The sequence below is a fragment of the Uloborus diversus genome, unplaced genomic scaffold, assembly GCF_026930045.1.
Source record: "Uloborus diversus isolate 005 unplaced genomic scaffold, Udiv.v.3.1 scaffold_296, whole genome shotgun sequence".
Taxonomy (NCBI): Eukaryota; Metazoa; Arthropoda; class Arachnida; order Araneae; family Uloboridae; genus Uloborus; species Uloborus diversus.
Window position 1 is genome coordinate 140,704 of NW_026558457.1, and position 15,834 is coordinate 156,537.

The 15,834-nt window shown below is 36.9% G+C and overlaps 1 protein-coding gene across 1 annotated transcript in view; it reads left to right on the top strand.

Moving 5' to 3' along the window:
- LOC129233260 (carbohydrate sulfotransferase 11-like) overlaps nt 1-15,834 on the top strand; it is a 34,973-nt gene that overhangs the window by 2,653 nt on the left and 16,486 nt on the right. The window contains exon 2 of the mRNA XM_054867311.1: nt 737-774. Within this exon, the coding sequence (XP_054723286.1) occupies nt 737-774 (38 nt within the window). The remainder of the gene's footprint in view (nt 1-736; nt 775-15,834) is intronic.

Genomic DNA, 15,834 nt, shown 5'->3' on the forward strand with positions numbered 1-15,834 from the left:
ATAGGAAGTTGTTCTTTTTTAAGACTGAATTTAGAGCGGGCCTGCACTAGGGATTTCAAAATCCTAGCCAACTAATTGGTCAGATTTTAAAAGACTTAGCCAAGTTGTAAAAGCCAAAGACTTAATTTTAATAGGTTTTTGTTGTGAATTTGTATATTATTATATATTTTTTTTTAAATAGGAAACAAAGTTATAATTTGAAAAAATATAGGTGCAGGTACAATGCAAGTGCCTATATATTTTGAGTATCCTACAGCATACTCTTAAGTTAAAATTTCATATCTTTAAAATTGATGATTCACAAAATTTCATTAGTAAAACCTGCTTTTTCGTCACTTTTACACTCAATCGATTTGTCTAAAAGCAAAACATAGTAAAAAATCTCCTGCTTTCTATATGATTCCTAACAGGCCTGGATTACTATAGGGCTCTAGGCTGTAAAGATGTTTGTTTTGAAAACATACGATGACATTTTTCAGCATATTTTGTTGGATGGCTTACTGTAGTATTTATTAAATGTTTTGTTTCATTTAGTTTTTTCTATATTGGAGTTGCAGAGTCAAGAAGATGATCTTCATATTTTTCTTAATTCCATTTCAGTAAACCTATGTTATCATTTGATAGGTATCCATACAATTTGAAACCTACTTTGAACAGTATCTTATTTATAAGTGATTTTTTAATACACATTGATAAATGAAGTTATGAGTTTAATTTCAGTTAACTCTTGTTACAGGTGAATTGAGTACTAACCTGGAAGAAACAAGAGAAGCTGTAAGTTTCACTACATTATTGCTTTTTTAACAATGAAATTATGTACTTATGTTCAGAAATTATATTTAAAAGTAGTTCTATTTTCTTTCTTTCTTTTTTTTGTATAGATATTTTTATTTCATATTCAAAATGCCAAACATTATAAAATAAAAAATCCAATAGTATCTTTTTTTCCCCTGCCATCTTTCATCTCATACTTAAAAAGTTAAGTTTTTGTTTTATTTTTTAAATTTATCTTTTTTATAGAATGATCACTGTTATGATCTTACTGTCATCATATATTTCACTCTTCAAAAACTAATTTAACTCTAAAAAATGTTGAGCTGTATTTTCCACGTCTTGAAAAAAAACTTTAGCAATATCTCCGATTGTGAGCAATTGATGCAGTTTTAATTTTGTGCGAAATTTGTTCACTACTGATTATGGTTAGCATGTTTTTGCCAAAGATGAAAAAACTAGTAAAAACCGTTAGGAGAAACACCCTTTTGTTGAAATGACAAAAATAGTTAGCTTTATTTACAGGGATGTTGTTGAATTTTTACTTTAAAGTCAGGGATGAGAGTGATCAGAGAGTAAAAAGGAGGAAATCTAAAAAAATTTCGTAAAAGGGATGATATCCAAAAAAAAAAAAAAAAAATCTTGAAAGGGATGATATCCAAAACTGCATCAAAATAGAAACTGGAAGCCATGATATTCAAAAATTCAACAAAAAAAAAAAGGCTAATTTACCAGCTTTAAAGGTAATACGTATTCAGTTAAGCATAAGTAATAATTTTGTACAATTTGCTGCATTGCACCATTTTTTGCAAGAGTATTTAATCCTAAATAAATCTAAATTTTGTAAAAGAGGCAGCAATTTCTAACCCCTGAGTCCTTGAACAAAGGGTTGGGAGAGTCAGAGATCAATCTTGGCTGCATCACACAGTAGTGTCAACTTTTTATATATTTTAAAGAAAAATAATTTTTTTCATTAAAAACATATGAGTTTATACTTTTAAACGAGTGAGAACATAGGTCTGTTTGTAAAAAGTAAAAATTTACAACAGAGAGAAAAATCTAAAATTTCTTTATGTGGTAGAACATACTTTTCATAGTAAAAATTGAAAATAAATAAATATATATATGCATATAAACAATTGGTCATCTTTTTCCTTGCCATTGGAACTTAAAATTTGTTTTTAAAACTTCCTAATACGATTTTTGAATCAAAAGAACAACTTGCAACTGCCTCATGAAATCACAAAACTTTCAACAGGCTGTAAACCGTTTGAGATTCACAATAAATATTTTTTACTTTCTTAAATACACAAAAAAAGTGACCATGCTAAGTTTCAATAACATTCGAGGCTGTGGATGTTAAGCCACATTTTTTGATTAACTTTTGCATTTTTTCTAAAATAAATTAAAGTAATAAAAATATTATTGAAAATGATGAATAAAATAAGCAGATATAAGGTAGCATATAGCAAATAACCGCTCAACATTAAAAATAATTGAAATACTTGCAGGATGCAAAAAGATTGAAATCTCAAATGAGGCATGCAACTTTCGGCGCAGCACGTGTCTGACGTCGTTGGCATGATTCCAAAACATACGTTTTTGGCAGATATCGCGGAGGATTAAGATTCGAAGGGAGAAAATAGAAAGATTAAGAAATCGGAGACCGAAAATTTTAAAAAATCGTTTTTTTTTTTTCCGATTTTCGTGAAAAATAAGGCTTGAAAAAGGCAAAAAAAGGGGGAAAAGGAGGAAAGGTTTAAAAAGCCAACAGAAAAAGCTGGAATTCCGGCAAAAGCCAGAAAAATCTCATCCCTGTTTAAAGTACTTTTTTAACTTAGAGTATTATTCAGTGCAACATTGAAATACAAATCTAAATGTTAAGTTTGTACTCTCCTAGTAAAGTGTATTGTGGTCGATTTCATAGGCATATGCAAAATTTTAAGGGGGGGGGGAGGGCTCAGATATTTTCCCCATGGTTTAGAAGGATATTAACCTCATGGAAACCGATTTCAGTACTGATAAGAGTTATTAAACTTTGACATTTTTAATAACTTAATTAATTCATTAATGGTTGGAGAAGAAATGTTTTTACATTTTTCAAAGAAAAAAGTACTAAAAGCTGGGAAGTTCTAATTTCTAGCCCCCGCTTATCCCCCCTCCCCCCCGTACTATGGGCACCCATGGTGAATTCATGAATGTAGAAGAATAAAGGAGAGAGTAAATAACAAATTCAGATGGGTGCCAAGGGATCCATGAGCCTTCCCAAAATAAATTTAAAACTACTCATTGTGACAAGGTTTTGAATATTTTCTGTGCTAAAATTGGAAAGTTCTCATAATATTTGTCTTTGGTCCCTCCAAAAAAAAATTCCTATCTACGAGCCTGGTAAATAACTACAACATATACCACTGACTTAGGTAAAAAAAATTTAAATGCAAAGCTACACTCATAACTAGGGGTGTACTGAAGGGGGATTAGGGGTCAACCCCCAGAACTCTTTTATTTAACAGTAGTAATAGTGCAGTTGCCAGTAGTAATAGTACAGTTAACTCTCAATAACTCAAATTCCCAAGTGACTGGCTAAAACCTTTGAGTTATTGGAAGTTCTCACAGTTTTCCCAAGTTTTGGACCCAATAAAAATTTTAAGGTAAAGGATTATATGAGTTATCGCAAATTGACTGTATTTTATATACATGTAAGAACTGTTCTGACCCCCGCATTAAAGATGGATTCTAGTCGCCTTGGTGGTTGTAACTTAGAACAAATTCATATCTTTCAATTAGTTTTTAACAGACAGGCAATACAGATTTAAAAAATTGAAGAGAAACAAGCTATAGTTAATGTATACTATTATGAAAAAACAACTTATATATACACTGATCAACACTGAAAATGCAACACCAAGAAGAAGTGGTCAGAAAGTGATAAAATTTGGAAAAAAGACAGAGATAGCAAGGAGTAGGGTCAGGTGGGGTAAAATGGATATAAAATAGCCTACTTTTGGATTTTGACTCAAATATTTTTGTCAAAATATTTTTTTTTGTTTTATGTATTCATTACATATGTTAAAAGTAGAATTAAATGATTTTCACACATAATTTGATACAAATTTATTTTTGAGAGGAATGTTTATGACTATATGTTTTACTATACCCATTTTACCCCACGTAGGTGAAAATGGGTAGCCTGTGGGGTAAAATGGGTATTGAAGTCTAAGAAGTGATAAAAAAGCATACTGTTACAAATCCTGTAAATAGTAATTATTGTAGTAACGTAACCTGTAAATAGTTTCCCGTAATGAATATACAACCCCTTTTTCATATGGCTAAAGTATACGACCCCTATTTCCTTTTTGTTCATTGATAAAATTTGATAACGGTCTACTACTTTACAGAAGCGTGTGGAATATTTGAGAAATTTCTTTTCGGTGTCTATATAAGCCGTTAGCGATGGATAAACAGTGGAGTTTCGATTGATATTTCGAACTGAGAGCATTTTTGCTCTGTTTATTGCGAGGCATTTCGCTGTGTTGTTTTCGTATTTGTAAGTAAATACGTGTGTAAATGTTGAGTTTACAGTGTTGTGTGATAATTGCTTAATTGCTGATGAATAATTTAGCAGTTGTTGACGATCTTTCCTGTACATAGTGTAAATAAATTTCCTGTGCTTTTATCAAGAACTGTGTCTTCATTTCAAGAAAGTGGAAGTCGCACCGAATCCGTTACAATTTGGCGCCCAACGTGGGGCTTCTTCTGGACTTTCTTGGAATAAGTGTGACTTTGGACATTTTTTTTTCATAAAGACTGTTTGAATTTATAGACTTTGTTTTTATGGTGATTACTCGCGCAATGGATGACCAATTAAAACAACTTCTGGAAGCAATTAATGCTGTGAAAAATGAATTGGCGACTAACCAAGAACAGTTAAATAGTGATTTAACTGCTAAAATTACTACAAGTCAAGATGAAATAAAAAGTGACCTAACGTCGATGAAAACCATGATGGAGAATCAACTAACCGCCATGGGAGATAAAGTTGATGCTCTGGAAGAAAAATTTGATACTGTGGAAGGGCGTATCGCCAATGTGGAAAATAAGTTGGAAGAAGAAGACAAGAAATTTACTTCATTTAAGCATAGGCGGCTCGTGCGGGGGGGCAGGGGGGGGCGACCGCCCCTCCACTTTTAAAAGTGGAGGAACCTTGCCCCCTCACTTTTCAAAGATCAAAATTAACGATCGACGAAAAGTGACTTTTTTCATTTTTTTACTTTAGGAAAGCGAAAAACTACATTTGAATAATTTCAGATAAACCAGCTAAACGACCGATATACCATCCTTCTTAGCTTCCTATCCTCTACTTTTGCATTCACAGTTTTAAAATACTTCTATAATTCCAAAAACAATCACGTGAATTAACTTTAACTCGGCGGTTCTCAACTTGTGCAATGCTTTCCTCGAGGGGAGGGGGAAGGGACGTTATTGTGCCACTTGTTGAAAAGCGTCAAATGTGTTCGGATTACAAAGTTTTTTTTTTTTTTTCTTTTTGTATGACTTTTCTGTGTAGAAAATGATGCGTACGACAGAGAGAGATTCCAAATGAACAGAGCAAAATAAGATAACGTAGTAAAACAAAGTTTTTCATTTTTAGTACGAAGTATTTGACAATTTCTCCAGCCCTTTTAGTTAATGCAATTCAGGTTAGAAAATTTATCAAACTGCACAGATACACGGATTAATCGGAAACCAGCGACATTTTTCTGATTATTTGTAATCGGCAGATTTTACCCATTAATTGGTTGAAATATCATTTTTTATTTTAAATTAATTAAAGCAAGAAATTATGCTGAATGAGTTTAAAAAACAATTAATACATGTATTTTTCCTTAAATAAGATGATTTGTAGCAATAAATAAATTCATAAAAATAAAAATATACAGAATTTAAAACAAGTTGCTTAGTTTATTTTTTAAAAAATAGTTTACTGAAATATTTTGCATTAAAGAAAATGTGACTGTGATTAGTTCTCCCCCTCCCCGTCCCCCAAGCGATTGATGGAAAACTACAATACAATCTCTCTCCTTTTTTTTTTCAGTTATTACATTCAAAGTTTATACATACAATTACAACGTACATTTAACAATTTTCCAATTTAGTACCTTTTTATTCAACCAGAACTTTGTATTATTAAAAAATTTTTGACTTCATAAAATTTAGTAAATATGCTTTAAGTTTTTTCACAAAAATTAACGGTAAAGACATTTTAATTTATTATATTGATCTGTACATATGTGCGTGGAAGGTTGCACACGTCTCTTGTGTTAGTACTTTTCGTCCTATCTAACCTACGGTGTAGATCTTTTTAAGATTGCTTTATAATTTTTACAATAATTAAACGTTCGTTGTTAAATGGCTACTAATAATAAAAGAAATCAATTCTAAATTTAAAATACCTGCCAATCATGGACTACTAAACAAATATTTGAATTTTCTTGTCCAATTAACAGAATGAAATTTTATGAACAATGATAAGAAACATTGCGCACAGTTTGAGTAAAATTTCGAAATATTATTTGCAAAAAAATATGAAAATAATAAAAAAAAAAACTATCACTCACATGAATGAACTAATAATAACCAATTTTGAAAAGTTGAAATTTCAAAAATAAATAAATGAATATGTGGTGATTGAGTTACTGTACATTTTAATAAATCAACTGTTGTCTATTACCGATAAACCCACAAAAGGTCAGTTTGCATATATCGGTGCCTCCCCACTAAGGAACTTTGTCTAAAATATGACAAATAATACATTTTTTAATAAATTAGTTCCTATTTCCATATTACCTATAATCTAAAATTTTAATTGATTTTTGACATTAATATTACACCTTTATTTCATACTTATTGTGTTTTGTGTCAAGATAGTCCATTGGAAAAAAAACGGGCAGGTCCACCAAGCATCTTTGAAATTCTTATTTGGTCTGAAGTCCCTATCTTCATAAAAACAGGTGAAGCGTTCGGAAATTTTTTTTTAGTCTGGAGTTTGATGTGCCAATGGCGCCACACATTCACTTCTTTCTCGTACGGCAATAGCGGTGCTAGTTTTTACGAGGCTCTGTGCATTAGGAGTCAATATAAATGGGAGACCCTTTTCGAATGCGCCACGTAGTCCCTAGAGGAACTAAGCCCTATGCGATGGACAGTTCTCATTGTGTGTAGCGTTGCCTGAGATATTTGGAGTGTCCGGCCACGACACAAAGAGGAGACATCATGCAAGGTCACCATGTTTATCTTTCAATTTTCTGCGGTGTCACTGCAGGTGCCTCCATGTCTAGTCTATTATTTAAAGTGTTCGCTTGACGCGTGCCACACAAAGGTGTCCAGCTCCTGTCCGTTAACCGGTATGTACTTCTGGGTCAAGATGAGAAATCCCGAAACATTCAAAGGGCGATCATCTGTAAGGAGCACTTGAACGTTTCATTTTCGAATGCGAATTCGAAGCAGGTGCTGCCTTTTTTTTCCATTTAGAAACTTCATTTGTTTCGTCTCTGTTTTTGCAAAATGTTTCGAAAAGCAAAGCGACTTAAAAACCAACCTACTATTAGTGCATGTTTCCGCAAGATTCCTACTGTGGAAAATGCAGGTGAAAGTCAATCGAAAGACGCGGATTTTTTAAATTTCAATGCAACACTGTCTGATTCCATGCCAACGACGTCAATCAATACAAATACAGAAGACTCGATGGTTAATGAAGAGACCACATCTTGCGACAACCATGATATCAGAAAAAATGAAGTTAATGTAGGCCCGCATCAGCCTTTGGACATTCAATATCCAGTTAATAATGGGAGGAAATTCCAGAAAAACTGGTTCGACCAATTTCCATGGTTGGAATATTATGGAGAACTGAACAAGGCATTTTGTTTTCCATGTCGAATGTACCAAAATGAACTTCAAGGTTGTGCAGAAAAAACATTCACAGAAATAGGATTTCAAAACTGGAAAAAAGGTGTTGAGAAATTCAAAGCCCACGGAAACAGTGAAGCTCATAAGTCGTCTGCTGAGAGACTCAGAGCATATAAAACTTCATTGAGACAAGGGAGCGTGTGTGTTCAACTAATCTCCCAAAGAGCAATCGAAATTGAAGAAAACAAAAAGTATCTCGAGTCCGTTTGTCAGTCTTGCATAATATAGACGAACGCGGGAACGGCGTTCGCAGAAAATTTTTGGCTCTGCAGAAATTTGTTTTCAAACTGCTAACGTGTTGATTTAAAAAAAAAAAAGTTTTTTTTTTTTTTAAGGGGAATTTTTAAGAAAATCCCAGAGTTTATTTCTGTTAAAGCCTTTCTCCAAAAGCCTTTTAAAGCACATGTGTAAAAAAAATAATGGTTCTGGCAGTTTTCTTCAGTTGGTGAAAAATAAGCAAACTATGTGTTATTGTAAAAAAAAATTAAATGATTCAAAGCACTTTTTTTTTTGTCTCTTTCATATTTGAATATACATTTAATTTTTTATTCAAGGCTGAGTTAGAGAAAATAATTATTTGCAGAAAATTTTCCAGTAAGGATTTGTGTTCGTTCGTAGAAAGCTTTTCATTTTATCTAAGTCTGCCGTTTGTGAAACTTTGTTGTTTTGTGCCAGACAAGGCATTGCGTTAAGAGGACATGACGAAAAGGAAGAAGCAAGCAACAGAGGAACTTTTTTAGAACTGTTGAATCTCCGTTCAAAGGACAATACTCTAATTAAAAAATTCTTTAAAGGAAAAGAAAAATATTTTTCTTACAGTAGTAAGGAAATTCAAAATGAAATTTTAGAGCTCATGGGCAAGCAGGTCTGTGAATTCATAGCTAGCGAAGCAAATCGGTCGGGTTGTTATGCAATACTTGTTGATTTTATCTGTTATGTTGTTAAAATCTAATGTTACTGCTCAATTATGCGAAAAAGAAAAAAGAAAAGAAGCTTGAAGGGTGTTGTGCCCCGCCCACGCACTCACATCGCTTTTGCCCCCCCCCCCACTTTTTTGAGGCACCAGCCGCCTATGCATTTAAGGAAGAAATAATTAAAGACATGGAACGGAGATTGGCGACCGCGGAAAGCAGTTCTGTACAGTTTGGCGCTCCCACATCTGTTGCTCGACCGTCCATTAAACTGGCCACATTTGATGGGAAAAGTTCGTGGCAGGTATACAAGACCCAATTCATGATAGTAGCGGAAGCGAACGGATGGGACTCTGCTACCAAGGCCTGCCATCTTGCAGCATCCCTGAGAGGTGACGCAGCGGACATTCTTCAGACCCTTCCCGACAGCCAGCGCCTGGATTTCGTCGCCCTCACATCTGTGTTGGAGCTTCGCTTCGGTGAGAAGTGCCAGAAAGATTTCAGCCGACTCCAGTTGAAGTCCCGCTTCCAGAAAACCGGGGAAACCCTGCAAGAGCTAGCAGCGGACGTCGAGAGACTGTCTCATCTTGCTTTTTACGACTGTCCTGCGGATGTTCGAGACAACCTGGCACTCAACTACTACATCGACGGGGTTCGAGATCCGGAAATCCAGAAAGCTCTACGGATGGCGGATGTCAAAGACCTGAATTCTGCTGTTGTGTATGCGATGAAGTTGGAGGCCGCCCAGCAAGCAACCCGTGTGGATCGCCATCCCATCCGAACTCTGGAAGCTGATGAGTCTGATTCCAGGTCGTCCCACCTCACTGAACTCGAGAGACAACTCGGTGACTTGGCAAGACATCTGAGCAGCATAACAGCCCAAAAGAAACAAGAGCAGAAGTGCTGGAAATGCGGTAGTGAAGGACACCTGCGAAGGAGTTGTCCGGCTCGCCAAGCTACGCGAGGGAAGGAAATCACCACCACCAGAGCTCTGCAGATTTCCTCTTCTAGCAGTGGCAGTGATGGACTTTTCATTTATGCCCCATGTAAATGGGAATCCTTGCAAACTGATTGTCGACACTGGAACCAATGTGACAATCGTTAGGACAGATGTGGCTCGTGAATTTGGATTGAAACTGCTGTGGACATCGCCACGCGTAAGTCTCCAGACTGTGACAAGTGACAAAATCGAGATTGACGGTAAAGTGGACTTGGAAATAGTGTTTGGGAATGCCACCTACCATCATACGGCATTCGTCGCTAATATCACGGACCCCTTCATTCTCGGATTGGACTTTTTGAAGAAATATGACTTCACTCTCGACTTCAAGACTAATGAGCTGCACTCGATGAGAGAAGACATAGCCGTTTTCCCCGCAGAAAGTGATGTAAAATCCGCTCATCAAATAATAGCCCAAACAGATTTATCGATTCTCTAAGGTCAGAATCATTAATACCTGGCTCCCTTGAAGAAAGCAATAGTTTTCGATTTGGACTCATTGAATTCCCTAACCTAAGCAATAACCTAAAAGGAGTGCTGGTAGCATCTACACTTGTGGACCTTTCTAAGGATGTAATTCCTGTAAGAGTCGCCAACGTGAGTGAAAGGCCAAGGAATATCCGGAAAGGCGAAGTGTTAGCAACTTGTACTCCCGTAAACTGCATCATTAGAAGAATCAATTCCCACGAGATTGTGTCTTCTGAGTCCTTGACATCGAAGTTAATTGGGAGTGCACCCTTATCGAAAGATCAAAGAACTGCTGCGGAACAATTGGTGGATAACTTCAAGCATCTGTTTTCATCTACATCGGAGGATGTTGGCCATACGAATTTAACACAGCATAGGATCTACACTGGAGAACACCCCCCTATTAAACAGCATCCAAGACGACTACCGTTCGCCAAGAAGGAAGAGGTTGAGACCCTCCTGAAAGAGATGAAGGAGAATGATGTAATCGAACCTTCATCCAGTCCTTGGGCCTCTCCCATCGTCTTGGTCCGAAAGAAAGATGGCTCCACCAGATTTTGTGTCGATTACTGACGGCTGAATGAAATCACCAAGAAAGACAGCTACCCTCTTCCACGGATAGACGACACCTTGGACACTTTCCGGACACAAGTGGTTTTCGACCCTGAACTTGAAGAGCGGCTACTGGCAGGTTGAAATACACCCTGATGACCGAGAGAAGACAGCGTTTACAACTGGACAAGGCTTGTGGCAGTTTAAAGTGATGCCCTTCGGCCTCTGCAATGCACCAGCTACGTTCGAGCGTCTTATGGAGACAGTGTTAAGAGGACTTTCCTACGAATCCTGTCTGGTCTATTTAGACGATATCATCATCGTGGGACGCAGTTTCGAAGAACATCTGGCAAATCTTAGGAAGGTGCTGCAAAAGCTTAAGGAAGCCAATCTGAAGTTAAACCCGTCCAAATGTAATTTGTTCCGCCGGGAAGTGAACTACCTTGGTCACATCATCTCTTCTGAAGGTGTACAAACCGATCCAGAAAAGGTACCTGCGGTCAAGAGTTGGAGTCGTCCCGAAAACATCCATCAGCTGCGAAGTTTCCTGGGGCTCTGCACGTACTACAGGAAGTTTGTGAAGGGTTTTTCCAACATTGCACGACCTTTGCATAAGCTGACGGAGAGCAAGCAAAAGTTTGAATGGTCCAAAGAATGCGAAGATGCATTTCTACGACTGAAGGAGGCTTTAACATCAACGCCTATCCTCGCCTATCCTCAGCCTGAAAAATCCTTCATCCTAGACACTGTTGCGAGCCACAAGGGCATCGGAGCTGTTTTATCCCAAGAAATTGACGGAAATGAACATGTCATCGCTTACTGGAGCAAATGCTTATCAAAGTCGGAGCGAAATTACTGCGTCACCAGAAAGGAGTTACTGGCCATAATGAAAGCTATAGAACACTTCCATCATTACCTCTACGGCCGAAAATTTCTGCTTCGGACAGATCATGCCTCATTAACTTGGCTTTTGAACTTCAAAAATCCGGAAGGTCAGATAGCCAGATGGATACAGCGGCTCCAGGAATATGACATGGAGATCAAGCATCGAAAAGGGTTATCTCACGGTAATGCTGACGCTTTATCAAGGAGACCCTGTCCTGAGAACTGCCACTATTGTTCCCGAATCGAGAAACAGTATGGAACGACTAGCCCTACCGCCTATCAGGTGACAGTGACTCCAATATTATCAGAACCTGATCCATGGAGTGACGACCAAGTTCGAAAAGATCAACTTGAAGACCCCGACATAAAACCAATTTTGGAGTTCATGGAAAGTGACAGTCGGCGACCTAGCTGGCAGGACGTTTCCATCTTCAGTCCTGCAACAAAAAGATACTGGGCTTTATGGAACTCGCTCCATTTACGGAACGGCGTGCTACACCGAAAATGGGAATCTGACGATGGCAAAACATCTAGGTGGTAGTTATACTACTTCCTCGATCAAGGATTTCAGATGTTCTGAAAGAAATACATAGTAGTGCGACTGGAGGACATTTTGGTGTCTTGAAAACCCTCAATAAAGTTCGGGAGTGCTTCTCCTGGAGCAAGGCGAAGGATGACGTGGAGAAGTGGTGACATTCTTGTGACGCCTGTGCTGCTCGTAAAGGACCGAAGAAAAGAAGCAGAGGGAAGCTACATCTGTACAACGTTGGAGCTCCTTTCGAACGAATTGGGATCGACATCCTGGGTCCTCTACCAAGAACTGCTGATGGGAACAAATACATTCTTGTTTCCATCGACTATTTCACCAAATGGCCCGAAGCGTATCCCATTCCAGATCAAGAAGCTACCACCGTAGCAGAGACTCTAGTCCAACATTGGATCTCGAGATACGGAACACCTTTGCAGATTCATTCCGATCAAGGGAGGAATTTCATCTCTGCTGTGTTTAAGGGCCTATGTCAAATTTTTGGAATTGAGAAAAGTAGGACAACACCAGTACACCCACAATCGGACGGCATGGTGGAGAGATTTAACCGCACAATCCTGAACAATCTCTCACTTATGGTATCCAGAAATCAACAGGATTGGGACAAGAAGCTACCTTTGTTCCTGCTGGCCTACCGCAGTGCTGTCCACGAGACTACCGGATATGCCCCATCTCAGATGCTCTTCGGACGAGAGCTTCGGCTACCTTGTGATCTCGTCTTCGGTCGTCCTCCGGATGCGCCTGCATCGCCTGAGGAGTACATCCAGGATCTCCAGGCCCGGTTGGAAGACGTTCATAACTTCGCACGAGAGCATAAAAAAATTCCTTTAATGAACTTTCCCAACGTTCTAAGCCCATGTAGCAGTTGTTTTTGAAAGAAAAACTAATTTTTAAAAACTCGTCGTTTATTTGAACACTCAATCAGAACTATTTACAGGATAATAAAAATAAAAACAGAATCACTTAAAAACAAAAACGATCTCCATCTATCAACTTGATAGTCACCCTCACTCACTCATTCCAAACACCACCTCATTCCATCTCAATGCACGTGTCTTATGCACGTCGACTCGGCACGTGCCGATCGCCGATTGGAGATGACGTCAATCGCGTCAGCCCGCACCCAACCGACGTGCAAGAACGAATTTGCATGGGAATCAATAATTTTTTCAATAGCCAACATCGGCCCCCTTCCCATGCAAATCACTCTTCAAACATACTATCACTTTCACAACATCAAAAACATCAATTGCAAATGTAACTAACATTTCAAAAACACAATACATAAATATCACCAGTATTAAATCAAAAAAATTTGAAATTTGAAGAAAATCTAATAAGTAAAAAGTTTAGCATAACTAAAGCTCAATAAGTTCACTTTGAAATAAAGTCAAAAAGTTCAAAGTCAATGAATCTCAAAAAATCACACAGCATCTCGCTGGTCAAAACGTAAAGTCCGGAAAAGTCATTCTTTCCAAAAGAAAGCACATTCAAACAAATACTTGATCACAAAATTTCTTTAACTCCAATCTAGTAGGTGGCTTCGTAAACAAATCTGCAACATTTTCTTTCCCAGAAACAAATTTCAAACTAAAAATTTCATCATTTACTAAATTGCGAATAAAATGGTATCTAACGTCTATATGTTTCGTTCGCGCATTTTCTACACTTGATTTCGTGAAATCAATTGCCGATTTGTTGTCGCAAAATAAAGTACAATCTCCAAGACTGAAGTTCAAATTTTTATCCGCTAGTACATTTTTCAGCCACACAGACTCTTTCGCCGCGTCAGCTAGTGCGATATATTCAGATTCCATCGAGGACAGACTCACACATTTCTGCTTCGTTGTTTTCCACACAATAGGAACTTCGTCGATAAAAATTATCATTCCTCCCAATGAAACTCTGTCGTCCCTACTTGCAGCGTAGTCGGCATCTGAAAAACTTTTCATTTCAATGTTTCGCACTTTGGACAAGTTCAGCTTATATTCTTTGGTAGACCTAACGTAACCTAGAAGCTTAAGTAGTATTTCCCAGTGTTTGATTCCGGGATTTTCCTGCACTTGCGATAAAACATTTACCGCGTAGGTTATGTCGGGGCGAGTGCGGTTTGCTAAAAATGCTAAACTACCGAGCAAACTTCGATAGGGAATTCTTTAGATTTCTTCTATTTCACACTTCGAACTTGGGCAATCTAATTTTGAAATAACAGTTCCTTTTACTATGGGTAAAGAAGTTATCGGGATTTTATATTCTTTAAATTTTTCACAAATTTCTTCTATGTAACTTTGTTGATGCAAAAACAAATTTTTATGATCTTGACAAAATTCGATCCCTAACAATTTTCTCGTTTCTCCGAGGACTTTCAGATCGAAAATTTTTCGCAGACTTTTTATGACTTCATCTATATACTGGTTTTCCTTTCCGAATATTACGATATCATCTACGTAGAGTAATAGGATGGTATTTCGTCCTTTAAACACGCAATTACACCATTCTACTTTAATGAAATTAATATTTTTTAATGCTTTCTCGATTTCTATATACCAGTTTCTTCCGCTTTGATGTAGTCCGTAGATTGACTTTTTCAGAAGACAAACTTTATTTTTATCTTTACAAAAACCTACGGGTTGGTGCATATATATACTTTCCTTTAATTCGGCATATAAATAAGCGTTTTTTATGTCTACTTGACAATTTTTCCAACTATAAAAACAAACCAAAATACAAAAAAATAGTCGAATAATTGAAAAATTGACTACTGGGCAAAAAATAGCGTCAAAATCTTCTCTCCTTTGTTGACAACCTAAAATTACCAACCTCGATTTGAATCTTGAAATTTGATTATTTACATCCCTTTTTACGCTGTACACCCATCTATTTCCTAGTATAGTTTTGTTCGGCGGTCTCTCAACTAACTCAAAAACTTTTCTTTCTTTCATCGTATTTAACTCGTCGTTCATGGATTCGATCCAATCTTGAGCATTTTCGGATTCTATAGCGTCTTTGAAACTTGTCGGAATTTTCACCTCAACAATGTTTGCTTCATTTTTTTCAGTTTCGCGTTCCGTATCATTTGTAAATTTAATCTTTCCTGAAAAAACATTCTTTCCGCTAAAATCAAACAGCTGTTTTTCGAATTTTAAATTTTTACTTTTGCAATATTTTTCTATATCATTACATGATCTAAATCTTTGTTTCGTTCCCTCTAAGAAATAATAAATGTCATTTCGCGTTCCGTCTGGTCTCGGCACTGCATTTCTAACCCAATTCAATTCTGACGCGCTTTTCGCAAATTCAGATCCGTTTTCTTCGGAAACTTTCTCAGTTGAATCTTCACTAGATGTTCCACCTTCATCGCGATTTTGCGCGCTTTCTTCCTCATCTAACTCATAATGGAATTCCGAGTATTGAGTTCGTTTTTTAGGTTTTTCTATTGGGTCCAGGACTTCTTCCACTGCATTCTTATTTTCATTAAACTTAACATTACAAGTTTCAATTACTTTTTGCTCGTTATTTAACCAAATTCTATATCCTCTGGTATTTATCGCATATCCTATCATTATTCCCTCAATTGCACGCATTTCGAATTTATTTCTCCGTTGTTTTGGAACATTAACGAAAACTTTACTTCCGAAAGCTTTTAGGAATACTACCGAGGGTTTTCTGCCGAAAAACATTTCAAAAGGAGTTTTGGTTGTTTTATGACAAATTCGATTCCAAGTGAAAGT